This window comes from Perognathus longimembris, chromosome 11, assembly GCF_023159225.1.
Source record: "Perognathus longimembris pacificus isolate PPM17 chromosome 11, ASM2315922v1, whole genome shotgun sequence".
Taxonomy (NCBI): domain Eukaryota; kingdom Metazoa; phylum Chordata; class Mammalia; order Rodentia; family Heteromyidae; genus Perognathus; species Perognathus longimembris.
The window spans coordinates 23,683,022-23,698,933 of NC_063171.1; the positions used below are offsets into that span (position 1 = coordinate 23,683,022).

Genomic DNA, 15,912 nt, shown 5'->3' on the forward strand with positions numbered 1-15,912 from the left:
AAAGGAACATCCCACATACCATAGGCTATAGCATATATCTCTGCTACAGAGTTTTGCCTTGGGCCATTGATTTTTGATGGGGCCCAGTGAATTGTGAAAAATATCTCGCACTGAGTATGCTTAAATCTCAAATCAGCTGTAGAGCTTATTATATCCTTGTTAAGCGTATCCCATGGTTTGTCATCAGCAGGATTACTTCTGGTCCCTGTTCCATGCCTCTTTGATCATTGAAAATGGCTATTTAGTGCTTGCAAGTCAAAGCTCTATAGACTCAAGCTTGTGATGCGGCAGCAAAATGGTACTGAGAGCTGTGGGTTTGGTGTGGAGAAGCTGAGGGTTGCTGAAAAGAAGGGACCCAGGAAGAGCTTCCAGATAAACTGCTGGACTCTCTAGGGACTCATGAGATGTGGGTGTTGATCTTATTGATAGAAGGCCAATACAGTATTTAAATAAGAGTTAGGGCATTAGGGCTTGGCGTGGGGTCCCAGTTACTTAGGAGATGAAGATAGGAGGATTGCAAGCTTGGGAAAAAGAGATCCTGTCTGAAAAATCAACCTAAACACACAAAAGACTTGGACATGGCTCAAGTAGTAGAGACCCAAAATTCAATCCACAGTTTGAGCATTAGGGACAAAAGTGTAGAAAATATCTCCAAACATTTAGGTCTACTTGGATTTGTATGATGGAGTGAAGATGTTGATGACCTTCCTCAAAAGAAGGATACAAAAGATATACATATAAAACAGAGATGCTCAAGCAAAAGAAGCTGCTGAAATCAAATGGAAATAAGCAAGGTCTTGTATGCTGGCAATGGGCCAAGCCTGCTGTGCTTGATTCCCATTGATTGTCTTTTGCTCTGCAGTTTCACCACCACACTGGCGCTCAATGACCCCCTGCAGACCCTTTTCCAGCTCATGTCTGGGAGGATTCCACAAGCAGCTACGGTATGCCACGGTACCCTCTGTGATGGGATTCCTTCCATACTCTAGCATCCTACAATTTGGAGGCGGGAGGGGTTACTGAGGAATGCAGTGAAGGATTTCAAGGTGAAACAGGAATAATAATACTTTGCTAATTTCTTATACCTGGTCCCAATGTAAGATTTATTTTTATTCTAATTTTTGTGCTAGTAGAGGGGTTGAACTCAGTGTCTGGGCATGGTCTAGCTTTTTCACCCAAGGCTGGAGCTTACTTGAGCCACAGCTCTACTTTTCTGCTGGGCTGTCTTCAAACCACAGTCCTCACATCTCAGACTGCTGGGTAGCTAGGATTACAGATTTGAGCTACCTGCACCTGGACTGGTGTTTTGTTGAGTATTATTTCATTTAATACCTAGAGAAAAGTTCTTTTGTAGATATAGAAATAGGTGCAATGGAGTAAAATGGCTCCAGATCACACAGTGAAGAGTAGGATCATGATTGGCTCAGGTCTTTTGACTAAAAATACCTGGTTTTTGCCCACAAATACCACCGTTGTTTGCTTTGCTATAAACAACAATAACCTATTGTTCCATAGGCTTCTCACAGCAGGGCTTCCCTTTAAGCATGTAGATTTATACCTTAGAGTTCATGAAAATGTTCAGTTATATCTCAGTATTTTCTCATCCAATTATTTTAGTTTTATTTCAGGAATTCCATGTGTATATATTATAGACACATGTGAATTTCATATATACATAAGTTCCTTTTTAATTAGAAAATTAAAAAAATTATTTTTCTAACTTCTTCCTCCTTCCTTCTTCTTCTCCTCTCCTTTTCTCTCGCTTTTTCCCTCCCTCCTTCCATCCCTCCCTCTTTTTCTTCATTTTGCTTTTATCTTTGTTCCATTTCTTTATTTCATTGTGGTTTTCTCCCTTTCTGTCTTGAGCTCTTCAGGCCACCTTGATTCCTTCCTATTAGGCTCTCTCTCTCTCTCTCTCTCTCTCTCTCTCTCTCTCTCTCTCACACTGAAAATAAACTTCACATTTTTTCTTTTTTTGATGTTCTTATTGCATGTGGATTATTCTAAGAAAAAGAAAAAGGCAATGGTGGCTTTTGTGCCCCATCATCAAACCAATGGATTATTTTGGAACATAGAATGTGCCTCACAATTCAGCTGAATGGAAATTTCAGCTTTGCAATGATATTGCATCATGTCACAAAACAGTAAATGGAGAAAATGATATAATTAGCTCATGGTCCACTGGGTCACACCAAAAAGGTAGAGTTAGCTAATTTCTCCCATTTTGAGGTGAGAAAACAGAGAAGCTAGAAGTGTTGTGCCAGTGTGATATGTGATCTTAGTGCGTGAGAGCCTCTCAGCACCTCACAACTGACAAAAGGCTCCACTTCACTAGGTGATGGCGTGGAAACAGCATGGCAACTGGACACGGGGGTGGGCCTCATCACAGGCTCAGCTGGACTTTGCTCCTCAGTGCTGTGCGAACTTGACTTGGTTGCTTTTATCTCCCAGAACCTTCATTTTTCATCTTTGCAGGGACTTGGGCAACAAACAACAGAATTACTGTGAAAATGAGAGGACATACTGGAACCAACCAATCACCATGCTTACCACATTGCTTTATGGTGATTTAAAAAAAGAAAATTACCTCAGGAAAGAGACAGAAAGATTACTTCCAAGATTACATTTTTTTTTTTTTTAAAGACAAGGGATTCTCTTCTGTCTCCTTGGCTACTAAAGGTCCAAGAGGAAGAGGCCTGGCTTACATGTCAAAGTAATGTGAGAGCCTGGCACTGTGATTAGTGGCGGAATGACTTAACTTAGAGTATGGTTCATGGTTTGAACTTTGATGATAAATGAGGACTGTTGTTATTTTTGTGATTTATTATCACTACCATCATTACCTTCTCATCATTTGTATTGCATTCCTCAAATAAACAAGGAATAACTGTAGCATGGAGTTGGATAGAGCATCTATTTCTTGGGATAATTATAAACACCAAACAATTACAAATAGTTTTGACCTTCAAGTCTTAGTTACAATGATCAGTCTCTTGCATTATTCCTCTAGTGGGTAAGTTGAAGTTAGACTAGTTATCCCATCACCTCTTTCTTTTTTTTTTTTTTTTTTGGCCAGTCCTGGGCCTTGGATTCAGGGCCTGAGCACTGTCCCTGGCTTCTTCCCGCTCAAGGCTAGCACTCTGCCACCTGAGCCACAGCGCCCCTTCTGGCCGTTTTCCATATATGTGGTGCTGGGGAATCGAACCGAGAGCTTCATGTGTAGGAGGCGAGCGCTCTTGCCACTAGGCCATATTCCCAGCCCCTCCATCACCTCTTTCTTCTGCTTATCCTACTGTGTGTGTGTGCACATGCACACGTGCAGGCATGTGCACCCTCACACTCATGTGTACCTATTATGGAATTTATAAGGTACATGATATTGTGCTATTCACTTTACATGACTTATTTCTATTATTAACAGTAACCTTGTTAGGTAGAAATTATAATTTCCATTTTAATTTTTTTTTTTTTTTTTTTTTTTTGGCCAGTCCTGGGCCTTGGACTCAGGGCCTGAGCACTGTCCCTGGCTTCTTCCCGCTCAAGGCTAGCACTCTGCCACTTGAGCCACAGCGCCGCTTCTGGCCGTTTTCTGTATATGTGGTGCTGGGGAATCGAACCTAGGGCCTCGTGTATCCGAGGCAGGCACTCTTGCCACTAGGCTATATCCCCAGCCCCTATAATTTCCATTTTAGAGATAAGGAAATAAAGGTTCAAGAAACATTAGAAAATGTGCTCAAGGTCACACAAGAAGTATGAGACAGGATTTGCCTGTTTGAATATGTGACATTGTTGTTTGTTCACCAAAGAGAAGGGCTTCCCTGGGGTGGTGAGTTCATAGGGCAGCACTATTTTTGTGGGACTTCATATTTCTGGCTCGGCAGAATCTCTCCTACATGGATCCCTGATGGATCCCAGAGCCTCTTTATTGCCACCAAAGGATAAGGAAAGAAGGAAACCAATGCAGATTGAATCCTGGCTGTGGGATTCTGCTTGATTTTCTTATTCCTAAAGCGGTAATAGGAAGTGGACCTCATAGGGTTGTTATAAGATGATGTGTGAAAGTACTTTGGAAAATCAGAAAATTTTAACCATTCATTAAGACATTAAGCACCCTAGGACTATAATTTGATGATGGATTAATATAGTCTCATCTATTTGTGAGACAAGGATGTTTGACCTTCTTTTACTCACTCAAATACCAAAGTTATTTTGGTTCTCTAGCTATTTTGAGTGAAAGCACTGGGAAAAATATAAAAAATTAAGTGGCTAATGTTGTTCTTTTGTGTGCTTCTCCCACTATCCATATATGTGTGTATGTATGTATGTATTGCTTGCCTGTCTATCTTTCTAGGAGCTTTGCTTCCTTCAAGTTTTTGAGATAGGGTTTTGCTATGTTGCCCAGGGTGGCCTTGAACTCACGGTTCCTATAACTCAGCTTCCCAAATGATGAGATCATGGGCATGTACCATGATGCCAACCTTCCCCCTCTTTAAAAAGAATTCTAATTCTGTGCATAAGTGCACTGGAGGCAACATAGCCTTCCCCGAACTCCTCTATACCAAACAATGGATTGTGGTCTTCGTTACCTACATTTTGGGCAGTATGAAACAATTCTGTAAATCTTCATTATTTTTCTGCTATTTTCTTCAGTGTTGTGGAGACAAGCAGTGGGGAGACTGGAGGCCTCACTTGGCTGTGATTCTGTCAAATCAATCTGGAGACCTGGATCTGTATCAGAGAGCCATTGTCACCATGGGGGACACATTGGGTAAGCAGAAACCAGCAGGAAATCTCTAAGATAGCTATAAATACTTGTCTTTAGAACTGTAGATTCTAGGAGCGTCTAGGTCTGTACTCCAGTCATTTTCCAGGACCTAGGAGATGCCATACTTTGAGGTAAGAAACTCCTGGGAAGGAAGGGTCCTTCTTGAATCATCTTCCCAGAGTTCCTGCTATAAGGAGTTTCTGCTCAGCAGTTGATTTTCCAGCCTTGGGTGAAACTCCCTTGTATAGGAAATTACACAGGTGACATCGCACTTCCTGTGGCCATTACTACTTCAATGACTTGGCTTAGTCAGATAGGAAATGCTGTTTTTGCCTGATCTGAATAATTCTGTAGTCTTTATTTCTAGCACCTCTCTATAAACATGGCCCATATAAGCACTGGGGGTCTATTGGGTAGTCTAGACTAGTGTTCTCAAATTTGGTCAAAGGGCAGAGCATGTAGAAATCATGGCGTTCCTGTGGAGCTCTGTGAACCATTATTCAGTTAAAGTTGAAGTAGCCAGATGGAGCTTGTGCCAGATGATGGTCAGTCACTCAGCACCCTGAGTGACAGGTAACCCATGTCTGCTGAGCCATTCTCGGGTGCCTGGCACAGTGTTAAGTACATTATGAATAGGGTAACATTTGAAAATCGGTAACAACTTGGTAATAGTCAATGTGAGTTTTATGAGGACTAGGGATAGCTTTCCACCATTTGGCTTTAGCAGGGGAAACAACCTTGCCTTAAGAAGCTGAGCTTAAGTTCCTTTGAGAACTCTACTTGCAAAGGTTCACATCACTCCCAACTATGTAGGCATCTCTTCTCACCCCTCATCCTCAGGAAAGACTAGGCAGAAAATTCCTAGTGCTGGGTGGGGTTGGGGGTGGGGGTAAGAGGACATTAGCACTAATGTGAAATAGTACCTTGTTCTGGCAGAAAAGAAGTTGTAATGTTGGAGGCCAAAATACTGATTGAGAAAGGAGTGGGACTGGGGAGATTGTGACTTAGGCTGTGAGAAGTTTGTTGAGGTACTCTCAGGAGTGAGGTCTCTCCTAATGTTTGAGCCCATTTTTCTACCCCTATCCTACCCAGACAATGGAACATCTACATGTTTGCTTCCATGACTGACTGGGTCTTGCTCTGCTCCTCCTGCAGCTGGGAAGGGGCTCCTGGAGGCTGCTCACTTCTGCTACCTCATGGCTCACGTGCCCTTTGGCCACTATACAGTGAAGACAGATCATCTGGTCTTGCTGGGCAGTAGCCACAGGTATGTGTGGGACTTCTGTGGAGGAAAGGCAACAGCCAGGATGTTTTCCACGGGTGTGGCTTAGCCCTTGAAGGCTCTCACTGTTCCAGTTTTCATTTTCTTGTGTGAATTTCAGCGGCTGCAGGTCTCCTGTACTTGGTTTTCTCTTCAAGTCTCTGGGCAGGATAGCCAGTAATCTCCCCTCAGCCACCAGGTGGCCTCAGGCCTCAGATCCTATTCCAGAAAGCTGTAAGCATGTGCCTTTGGGGTGGGGTGGGGTGGGGTGTAGTGTGAGTATTTGGCCACTCGGTGGCACCCCAGCTCCACAATCAGAGATTTTTCTATTAAGAAAAAAAAGTTTTTCATGTAGGAGACTTAGGCTCTGTGTTAGGCAGCCCTGAGCCTTTTCTGGGAGCCTGTCCAAAGCTAGAAAGTGAAAGGAGTTATGTTTGGTTCATTTTTTGGGGTCCCAGAATCTCCACACTGACTCTGTACAAGCTTCGGCAAGCCCACTTACTCTGAGTCACTTACTCTCTTTTGTCCATGACATCAGACTTTTCACATGGAAGGATATCACTGAGCCCTGAGAGAATGGATGATAGACAGACAGACTTGGCTAGACTGATCCTCCATGTTTTGCATCTCTTTACCCGTTTCTCTGGCAAAATTTTACCCTCCCTCCCATCCTCCCTCCCGCTCTCCCTTACTTCCTTATGTGAAACATTTACAAAGCAAGTTTTTAATGTTCATTTCTGTAGGAGGGACTCCAAGGCAAGGAGAGGTTGAGAATGTGGTCTAAGGTCACTGGTGGGCAATCAGGTTGGACCTGGGGCTTAGGGAGTCATGCCCGGGAGCCCATCCTTGTTAACTGTGATCCAGCTGCCTACCCCTGTAGCCATCCATGGCCTTGAGCACAGAGCTAGCATGTCAAAGAAACCCATTTAGGCCAGACATGACAATAAGGATGTTTGTGATATATAAGAAAATTTCTGGAGATCATGCCCTAACTACCTGGAATATCCCTATTTACTTTGGGCAGCACAGGAAACTATTGAAGTAAAAGAAGCAGGGGGAGGGGCATAGAACCCCTGTGTCCCTCACATCATGTTTACCTAGTCTTTTCCCTCCTTGGCTGACTGAATGCCCCCACATGTAAGGACTGCTATCTACTTCTTGGCTCAGTTCTTGTCCTCATTTTCTGCCAGGCCATCTTTCCTCAGTGATCCTGGTGGGTTACGTGGCTCCTTCTTCTGTGCCTGTGTGCTTAGGCTGAGTGCCATTCACAGGGCCCAAGCCTGGCTTTTACTGTGTTTAAGGGGAGGGCCCAGTGCCTCACCCACCAGCAAAGACAGCAGAGGACTTCCTTCCCGTGGGCCCCCTCCTAGCCCAAAGCTCTGCTCCACTCTTTCTCCAGAATCTAGCAGAGGTGGGAACCTTTTATTTTCTGCAAAGGGCCATTTGGATATTTATGCCATCATTACAAGCCATATAAATTTATCAATATAAGATGAAAGGCTTTGGGGGTAGCCAACAAGAAGCATTATGTCTGTTTGTCCCATCTTATACAAAATATTTCTCAGGCCCGAGAATGCCTGCAGGCCAGATGTTCCCTAACCATGAAAGAGGGGTGGAGGGCAAGGAGGCAAAACAGCCACAGCAAAGCCTTTAGTCTCTTTCCTCTCTTGGAGCTGCCTGTGAGAAGCCCAATGTAGAAGTCCCACCAAGAAAGGAGCAGCTGTCGTGTGGCTGTATGCTGGGATGCAACCCTATTTTTCCCTCAAGCTCTGTTATTGTTATTCCCTGGTTTTAGCCAAGAATTTTTGAAATTTGCAACAACGGAGGCCATACAGAGGACGGAAATCTTCGAGTACTGCCAGATGCTGGGCCGCCCTAAATCCTTCATCCCTTCTTTCCAGGTAACTGAACTCAGACAATGCCATTACCTTAGCTGTTTCAGATGTTGTGGGCATCACAATGGTCAACTCTGTTATTTAGCACACTGTTCCTGGACAGAAGCCATCGATTGCATTTTCCCTTATTAGGGTGAGAGTAGGAAGGTTTGGGACTGTGTTTCAAGTGTTAAAGAGCTACATTTTACAACAGGAAAGCAAAGCCTTGTAGAGACCTCTCTGCTAGAGGATTACTCTTATTCCTGACACCTGGAAATCCTGCTGCAGTCCTGGGCCTCCTTCCTGCCACCTATCGTCTCTGCTCTGTTCTGCTTCTGCCTCACCAGCATCTCCACCTTCTCCACAGCCTACACCACTATTCTGTCCCTGGGGGTGGGGGAGGGGAGTGTGAGGGCTTGCTTCCCCCAGGAGACTTCCCTGCCTGACCTTGGCCTTCAAGGTCTTGCTCTGCTCTCAGGGCTTCAGCTGGGCAGGTGCATCCACACTCCTCTCTCTTCTTGTTTCCTTTTCTTTACCTGTCCTCATGTCTCCTGAAATTCATGACTGATGCTGACATCATGTTATCCTCCTGTCCAATCCCCAGTGTGCTCCAAGACCCAGCATCTTAAAGCCTCCTTTGGTCACTTTGTTGGAATGACATTGGTGGCCCTCAGTGATCAGGGCTATAAAATCGGCCTAGACAATAGAGCTGAGGATTGAGGGAGTTGCTTTCTTTAGCGAACTACGAAAGTGCCAGGTTTAGAGCGACTGTTCTCACACTGACACTATTGCAGTCACAGTACTTGCTTCAGGGCCCCCATGGGACATTTAATTCACTCTTTTTTTCTTTTTCATGGGCAGATACTCTATCTCCTTGCTGAAATTATCTTCTTTTGGCAGAGACCTTTGTATCTCTTTTACTGCCTGGTATTCGGAGTGTACACAATAACAGTGCAGCAATAACAACACAACACATACATATCCACACACACATCTACAAAGCAAACACCACCTTGGAAATAAATTATGATGTGACAAATGACCCATTTAGTATCACCTCTTCTTTGAAAGTTTTGCCAACAACTCACTTTTCCCCAGGAAAGCCCTACCAGCTTTGGTCTCTTCTTTCCCTTTTTGAAAATTTATCCTATTGCTCAGTTATTTTGGACCTACTTTGGGCTGACAGCAATTTTATTGACATTTTTAGTAGTGTTTTGTATGCCTGGCATTGTGCATTTGTTTTAATCCTTGTAGGGTAGGCATGATCCCTTCCCCCCACCTCCTCTTATGAGTTATAAGCTATGGGCTCACTTCCCCTGCATAACATCCGTCCTAAGCACTTCTCTGGATGAGCTCATAAACTTCACAGAAACCAAGCAGGTGGGTAGTATCATGATTCCCATGCTAGTGAAGAAAGGTGGGCATGGAGGGGTGAGGCAAGCAGCCTTTGCTTTAAAGCTTGGGTGGAGCTTGGATTTGATTGGGGCTGTCTGACCCCAAAACCCTCAGCCTTGATCTCGCCCTTGTCACTCATGCTTGTATTTTTCATGCTCTTCTGGGCTCTATTTTTGTGTCTTCATACATGACCCATTATTTGGGCTGTGCTGCATAGAGTCAGGCTCTCTGGGGATGTGGGCTGCTGGGTAAGACATATTCCAGTGCGTTTCCACAGTGAGCAGAGTCTGGGAAGCTCAGCCGATGTGCTTCCTATCCTTTTATCCCCCTCCCCCCGCCCCAATGCAGGAACTGCAGGCTGGATTTGGAGATGAGCCCATACACAGATAAAATGCCCCAAATGGCACAGGGCCCTTGATATTTGGATTGCCAGAGTTAGCAGAAGCTGGCAGTCAGCTGACTTCCAAGAAGTCTTATCTACATTTCTCTCTGTCTCTGTCCCTGCCTGGATGGATTCCTCACTGGCCCTGTTCCTCCTTACAGGTATATAAGCTCCTTTATGCATCCCGTCTGGCAGATTATGGCCTGGTGTCCCAGGCCTTGCATTACTGTGAAGCCATTGGTGTAGCCGTCCTGAGCCAGGCAGAGAGCAGTCACCCTGTGCTATTAGTGGAGCTCATCAAGGTGAGCATCTCAAAGGCATTTCTGCAGGTGTTTTATCTTCAGTGTTCAGAGAAAGCCATTGTAGAGCAGCTTAGACTCCACATTTCATCTACTTTGAACATACTGCAAAATTGGAGCCCATGGCTGTCTTTGACCACATATGCATGCCCTGATGTGATAAGCAGAGACCTGCCATGCACAAAGGAGGAATCAGGAGGTAGGGTGGGGGTGTGGGGGAGCTTCTTGAGAAATTCACTCTTGTGTCTGCTTTTCTGATACAGTAAAACTTCATGCTATGGTGAGCTGTTCAAATTACCAAAGTGAAGCTTAGAAAATACATTTTAGTGCTTAAAACAGGAAATGATCCTTATTAACATGCCTTTAAATGCATGGAATATTTTATCACATGTGGGATAATATTAAAGAAAAAGGAAAACAAAAACATATCAGCCCTCATTTCCCGGGGAAGAAAACAACTATTAGGCAAATAGTTGTTCCAATTAATTGAAGAAAAATCCATTAGCTAGGAAGTTAAAAAGTCAGTGTACCCTTAAATTTCTGCTTTTGTTTTAGACGAGGCTTAAGTGTTGAATTCAGTGACCAATAATATCCGTAGGGCTAAGTCCCCGCTTCCCTCCCCACCCATACCCTAAAAATCCTGTGAGGAGGAGCTTAGGGCTCCAGATGGATGGCTAAGAAAGCTTGGGGATACAATAATGAAATAGGGCCTCATGAAACAAAGTAGTAGAAACTGGAACATATGTTGTCAAGGACAGTAGATGAAGGGAGAGAGGAATGATCGGTGAATGTAGTCATATTCAATGTGCATATTTGAAAATGAAACTGGGAAATATGAAGGGGGGTGGAGTTGGGAGAGATGGAGGAGAATGATGGAAAGGGGTGACATTGTCCAAGATGCATTGTACTTGTAAACTGACATGTTTAATTGAAACCCCTCTGTACAACTACTTAAGGATAATAAAAGGATAAATGAAAAACAGAGACAAAGTGGCATTGCTGCCATCTGGGAGCTTGTTAGGAATGCAGATTCTAGGCCCTGCCCAGAATTCAGGGACCAGAAATAGTGATCCTGTGTGTACCCAAGTTCAAAAGCTTCTTATACAGAGATGGCAGCTTTGCAGAGCAATGAAGTTGAGCAACTGTTTCTTCCCATCTTTTGTTTTGTATCTAATGCCCAGATGGGCTGCTTGTTTATGTATGACACAATTTTGGGAGCATATCTGCTGAATTTGTTATTTCTCAATTATTGCTTAGAATTGAATTTACAAGTGAATTATAGCTCTTTCTCTTTTTCCTTTATCACCCCCTCCCCACCCTACTCTGTTGTCTTCTCTTCTCTTGTTCTTCTCTTCTTGCCTTCTTTTACTTTCTGAACCTGACCTGCCTGGGAACCTGGCACAGCTCGCAGACCAACTGAAGCTGTCAGATCCTCTGGTTTTAGAAAGACACCATGGGGACAGTGAACTGGAGCCAAATTGGCTAGTGCAGCTTAGGAAGCTACACAAGGATCTAGAGGTAAGGAGGATGGAATGGGGGTATCTCTGGGGTGGACCCTGCATTTTAGCAAGTGCCCAGGCCCTATGCATCACTGTGGGATCTCCCATCACCCATGAGGCAGTCTAGGACGATCCTAGGAAGGGCTCCCTGACATTCTCTGCAGCTGCTTCTCTCCTGTGCCACCATTTTCCCTGTGTTTGCAGGAACACAGGAGGGCGCTCTTCCAAATGCGCTTGCTGCTCCTGAGGTCCCAGGGACTGTTTCATGACCATCAAAGCTTCCCCATCTCGGTTAGGAACAATGGATCACAGTGGACCTGTGTCACTTTCATGTAATGTAGGGCAATTGCTTAAAAGACTTCCGGGCCTGTCCCTTTTGTTCTGACAATTGCAAAATCTGCTGGTCATAATCAGAACAGTAATTGGAGCAGGGCCTCCCCCCATTTTCTTTCTTCTACTCTGCTCTGAAGAAAGGACAAAGTGGACTTTAAAAAGCACACAGGGCCGCCTCTCCCTCCTTCCCTCTGCTGGAGAGGCCTATAGTTTAGTTGCTGCCATGTGTCCCTCTCTCTGGCAAGATGGATGACACTGACTGTGGACATCCCTGCCTGGGAATGCGAGTCCCTTCCATTGGACCCTATTCCATGGTTACCTTCCTTGTGCACTCTCACCTCTCACAGGAAGTTTCTTGTTAACTTAAGATTTCAACTATTTTTTTCCCTCCAAGTCCTTGTCTTTGTGTTGCTTAAAAGGATTTTTATTTTATTTTAAATAGCAAAAGGTAGCTGGAGACATTGGTGATCCTCATTCTGCTCACTCAGACGTGTCAGAAGCCAGGAGAACAACCACAGGTACCCAAAATGATGAACTGGCACTTAGGATCAAACTGCTGGAGAGAAAATAATTTAGTATTTCCCCCTTCCCTTCCCAAGGTGCCTTTCTCTGTGTGTCTCTGACTCACTAGTCTAGGTGTCTCCTCTACACAGCTCCTGCTGGCTACCTCCCCACTCCCAGACACCTCTGCCTCCCTGCAGTGTAGTTCTTGCTTTGTAGTCTGGAGTTGGTGTTGCATTGCTAGCTGTTTCATGAATTTGTGCCTGGTAGAATTATGTTTCTTGAGGCTAGAGATTATAGGCTCTCTGGATCTTTTCCTAGTGTTGTAGATATTAGGAACACTGATTTTTTTGCTTTAATTTAAAAAATTCATTGTTATTATAAAGGTGATGTACAGAGGGGTTGCAGTTACGTAAGTCAGGTAAAGAGTACATTTCTTTTTGAACAATGTCACCCCTTCCTTTTCTTTCTCCCAGTTTTTCCCTCTCATCCCCACCTACAAGTTGTATAGTTCATTTCTACAAAGCATCTCCTGAGTACCACTGCTGCATTTGTTCAGCCTTTGTCCCTCCATTTACACTGAAGATGTTTTCATCATCAATTGTTATGTAACTGTGAAACACGTATTTTTCAGTGTGTCCACAGTGTCCCTATTCCTCCCACAGGGTGGCCTTGGCCAGCAGGTGCTGTATCCTTAGTGAACTCCCTGCCCTTTTCCTGAGCTCCCCCAAGGTAGAGGGTCATCCAGGGCTCTCACCACTTCAGTCTTTTGTACTTCCTCCAGGGTGGACAAAGGGAGGGGAAGAAAGGAGGAGGAGGCCTTGGCTTCTGAGTTTGGTCTTTGCCAGAGGTGGTGGTTTCCTCACAGCCCTGGCTGTGGCTGCCCAGTGGGACAGGTAGGCTGGCAACTACACCAGTCCTATGGGCCTGGGTCCTTGAGCTTTGTGCTCAAGGATAGTGCTCTACCACTTGAGCGGCAGCTCTACGTCTGGATTTTTGTTGGTTGAGTGCAGATAAAAATCCCACGGACTTTCCAGCCTAGGCTGGCTTTTAACCTCAGTCCTCAGATCTTTACCTCCTAAGTAGTTAGGATTACATGGCATGAGCCACAGTTACTAGAAAGGTCTGAATCTTTAAAGGCAAAGTCATCATTTTTTTTTTTAAGTACCGAGATTGAACTCATGGCCTCATACTTGCTAGGCAAGTGCTCTACCACTGGAGCCATGTCCTCAGCACTTTTTGCTTTAGTTTGCTTTTCAGATAGAGCCTCACACTAACTTTCCTGGGGCCAATCAAGATAGTAAGTTCTACCCTCCTATCTCATGGATTAAAAGCTCAGAGATTAGCCAGGTGCCTGTAATCCTAGATACTTAGGAGGCTGAGCTCTGAGGATTGAGGTTCAAAGCCAGTCCAGGCAGGCCATGAGACTCTTATCTCCAGTTAACCACCAAAAAACCAGAAGTGTAACTCAAGTGGTAGAGTACTAACTGTGAGCAAAAAGAGCTTAGGGACAGCACCCAGGCCCATGCCTCATGACTGAAGAAACAAAACAAGACAAAAGCTCAGGGATCATCTAAAGAAGTGAGGGAATGATTCTGAAAGAGGTAGTGAGAGGTGTCACAACACTCTGTGTGTTGCTTCTCATCACATGCATAGAAGTCACATCAGGCATCTGGTCTTGTCAGTGCTCTCCAAAGTGAACAAGACTGGGAGTGTCTGTGAATTCCACATTTTGGGCCTAACTTCTTCTGCTTTGTCCTTTGTCTTAGATACTTTCTACCAGGATCTTTCAGGACAGCAAGGCTCCTCAGAAGACCCTGGCTACAGCTCAGCCCTGTGGCCAACACCTGAGCAGACGCACCCCACTCAGCCTGTCCCACAGCAGCCATTTTCCCTCCAGCAGGATCCTTTCCCAGGGGGAGGCGGTCCAGGGCACCTGGGGACCCCAGTGCCTCTTTATGCTGTTCCTGAGACTCCCTTCTCAGGGATCAGCCCTGGTGGTGGCAGTATGGCAGTAACAGGAGCTCCTGCAGGAAGGGCTTGGGAGGAAACACAGAAGATACATCCCACCCCTGGTAAGCCCATCTGGACACCTGGGGATGGAGCCTTATAGGAAGCTGTAGAAGAAGATGAGAGAGGTGCAGGGACATGCTGGAGCTGGGGAATGCGTTGGTGTGGGTGTTTGCCTCACTGAGAGAGTCTCCTCCTTGTTGGCCTATGTGCTGATGTTTTGCATATACCCAACAAGCTTGCTGTATGCCAGCCCATCAGTCTCTCCATCTGGGCAAGCACAGCAGAATGGACACAGCCACTCCTCTCCTCTCCTTAGATTATATAGTTTATAATGGAAAGACTTTAGGGTGAGTAAAGATAATACTGCCTCTGCCTTCCATGCACTGTAGCACAGGTCAAGCCATCTTTCTGAAGTTGTCTTGCACCCAGTGGATGAAAGTAGGGAACTGTAACCAGGATGGTGTTTCTGTCCTGGACCACAATTCTTCAGGCTCCTCAGATCTTGCATAGCTGGGGCTCAATGTGGGGGAGCAGTGCTGACTGATGTCAGGAGCCACATAGGATTGGATCTTAGACCTAAGAAAAGATCCTGAGCAAGATGGAGACACACATGAAGGGCTGAGGATGAGTCCATGTGATCTAGCTTCCTGTTATTCTCAGACTCCTAAGAAATAACCTTGGTGTTCAAGGTGGAGTTGGGTTGACTGGCATGGCCTAAAGTGGCTAGAACCAACAGGAGCCAAACAAACAGGCTTTGCACCTACTGTGACTTCCTTGTGGTTAAGGGCTCTGAGTTCTAGCCCCTTCCCTGCTTTCTTTGGAAGGCCACAGTGTCCCTATTACTCTTCTTCAGAATGGATGGGAAAGCACAAACTGGGCTTATGCTGTGTTTCTCTTTGGTGCTATAGGAGACATCACTGCCTCTCATGAAAGCTCCCAGGATCTGAATCGTCAAAGGGTCATTCCTGAACCTCAGGTGAGAGGATGAGGAAAGATGCCAGTGTCCACACTGATGCTCCTGCCTCTACGGCTGCCTCTGTTCTCTTAGCCACATGCAGTCTCTCAACGGCTATTCCAATCTCCTCTCCATGGTCTACTTGTCATTCTCCTTTGCTTTCTGTGCTGGGTCCTGGAAGGCTGGGTGGAGGCTCAGTCTTTTCCTGTTGTGACTCTGGGTGGGAGGCAGCAGAGCTGGCTTAGTTTTGGGCTCACAGATCTCATTCCTTTAATGGCACCCTCTTCTCTCTGCCCACCCAGTGCTCACATGGTACCCTGCCCCATTGCTGAAAATGGGGTATTTATTTCTGTATTCTAATTCTTACCTTGCTTTGTGGTAGTCATGAAAGAGCCTGCTTATGTCTTTTATGTAAGATGTCAGAGGAGACCAGGTCTAATCGTTTTACCACACTGTTGGCTGAACGCACTCTTTCTCTCAGGAGTGCGCAGTCTTGATGCCAAATTTAAGTTGATCTGCTGCTTTGCTCTGTTGGAGGATTATATCACAGAGCATTTTCAAACAGTGTTGGGCTACAGGTCTTAAAACACTTGTATGGGCTGAGTGCAGTGGCTCACTCAAATGACGGAGATCAG

The 15,912-nt window shown here is 45.2% G+C and overlaps 1 protein-coding gene across 1 annotated transcript in view; it reads left to right on the forward strand.

Annotated features, from left to right (window-relative positions):
* The window catches only part of Sec16b (SEC16 homolog B, endoplasmic reticulum export factor), a 41,764-nt gene that overhangs the window by 20,689 nt on the left and 5,163 nt on the right, over nt 1–15,912 (forward strand). The window contains exons 12-20 of the mRNA XM_048357835.1: nt 863–944; nt 4,651–4,768; nt 5,921–6,032; nt 7,822–7,927; nt 9,839–9,979; nt 11,381–11,494; nt 12,251–12,326; nt 14,079–14,384; nt 15,231–15,298. Coding sequence (XP_048213792.1) covers nt 863–944; nt 4,651–4,768; nt 5,921–6,032; nt 7,822–7,927; nt 9,839–9,979; nt 11,381–11,494; nt 12,251–12,326; nt 14,079–14,384; nt 15,231–15,298 — 1,123 coding nt within the window. The remainder of the gene's footprint in view (nt 1–862; nt 945–4,650; nt 4,769–5,920; nt 6,033–7,821; nt 7,928–9,838; nt 9,980–11,380; nt 11,495–12,250; nt 12,327–14,078; nt 14,385–15,230; nt 15,299–15,912) is intronic.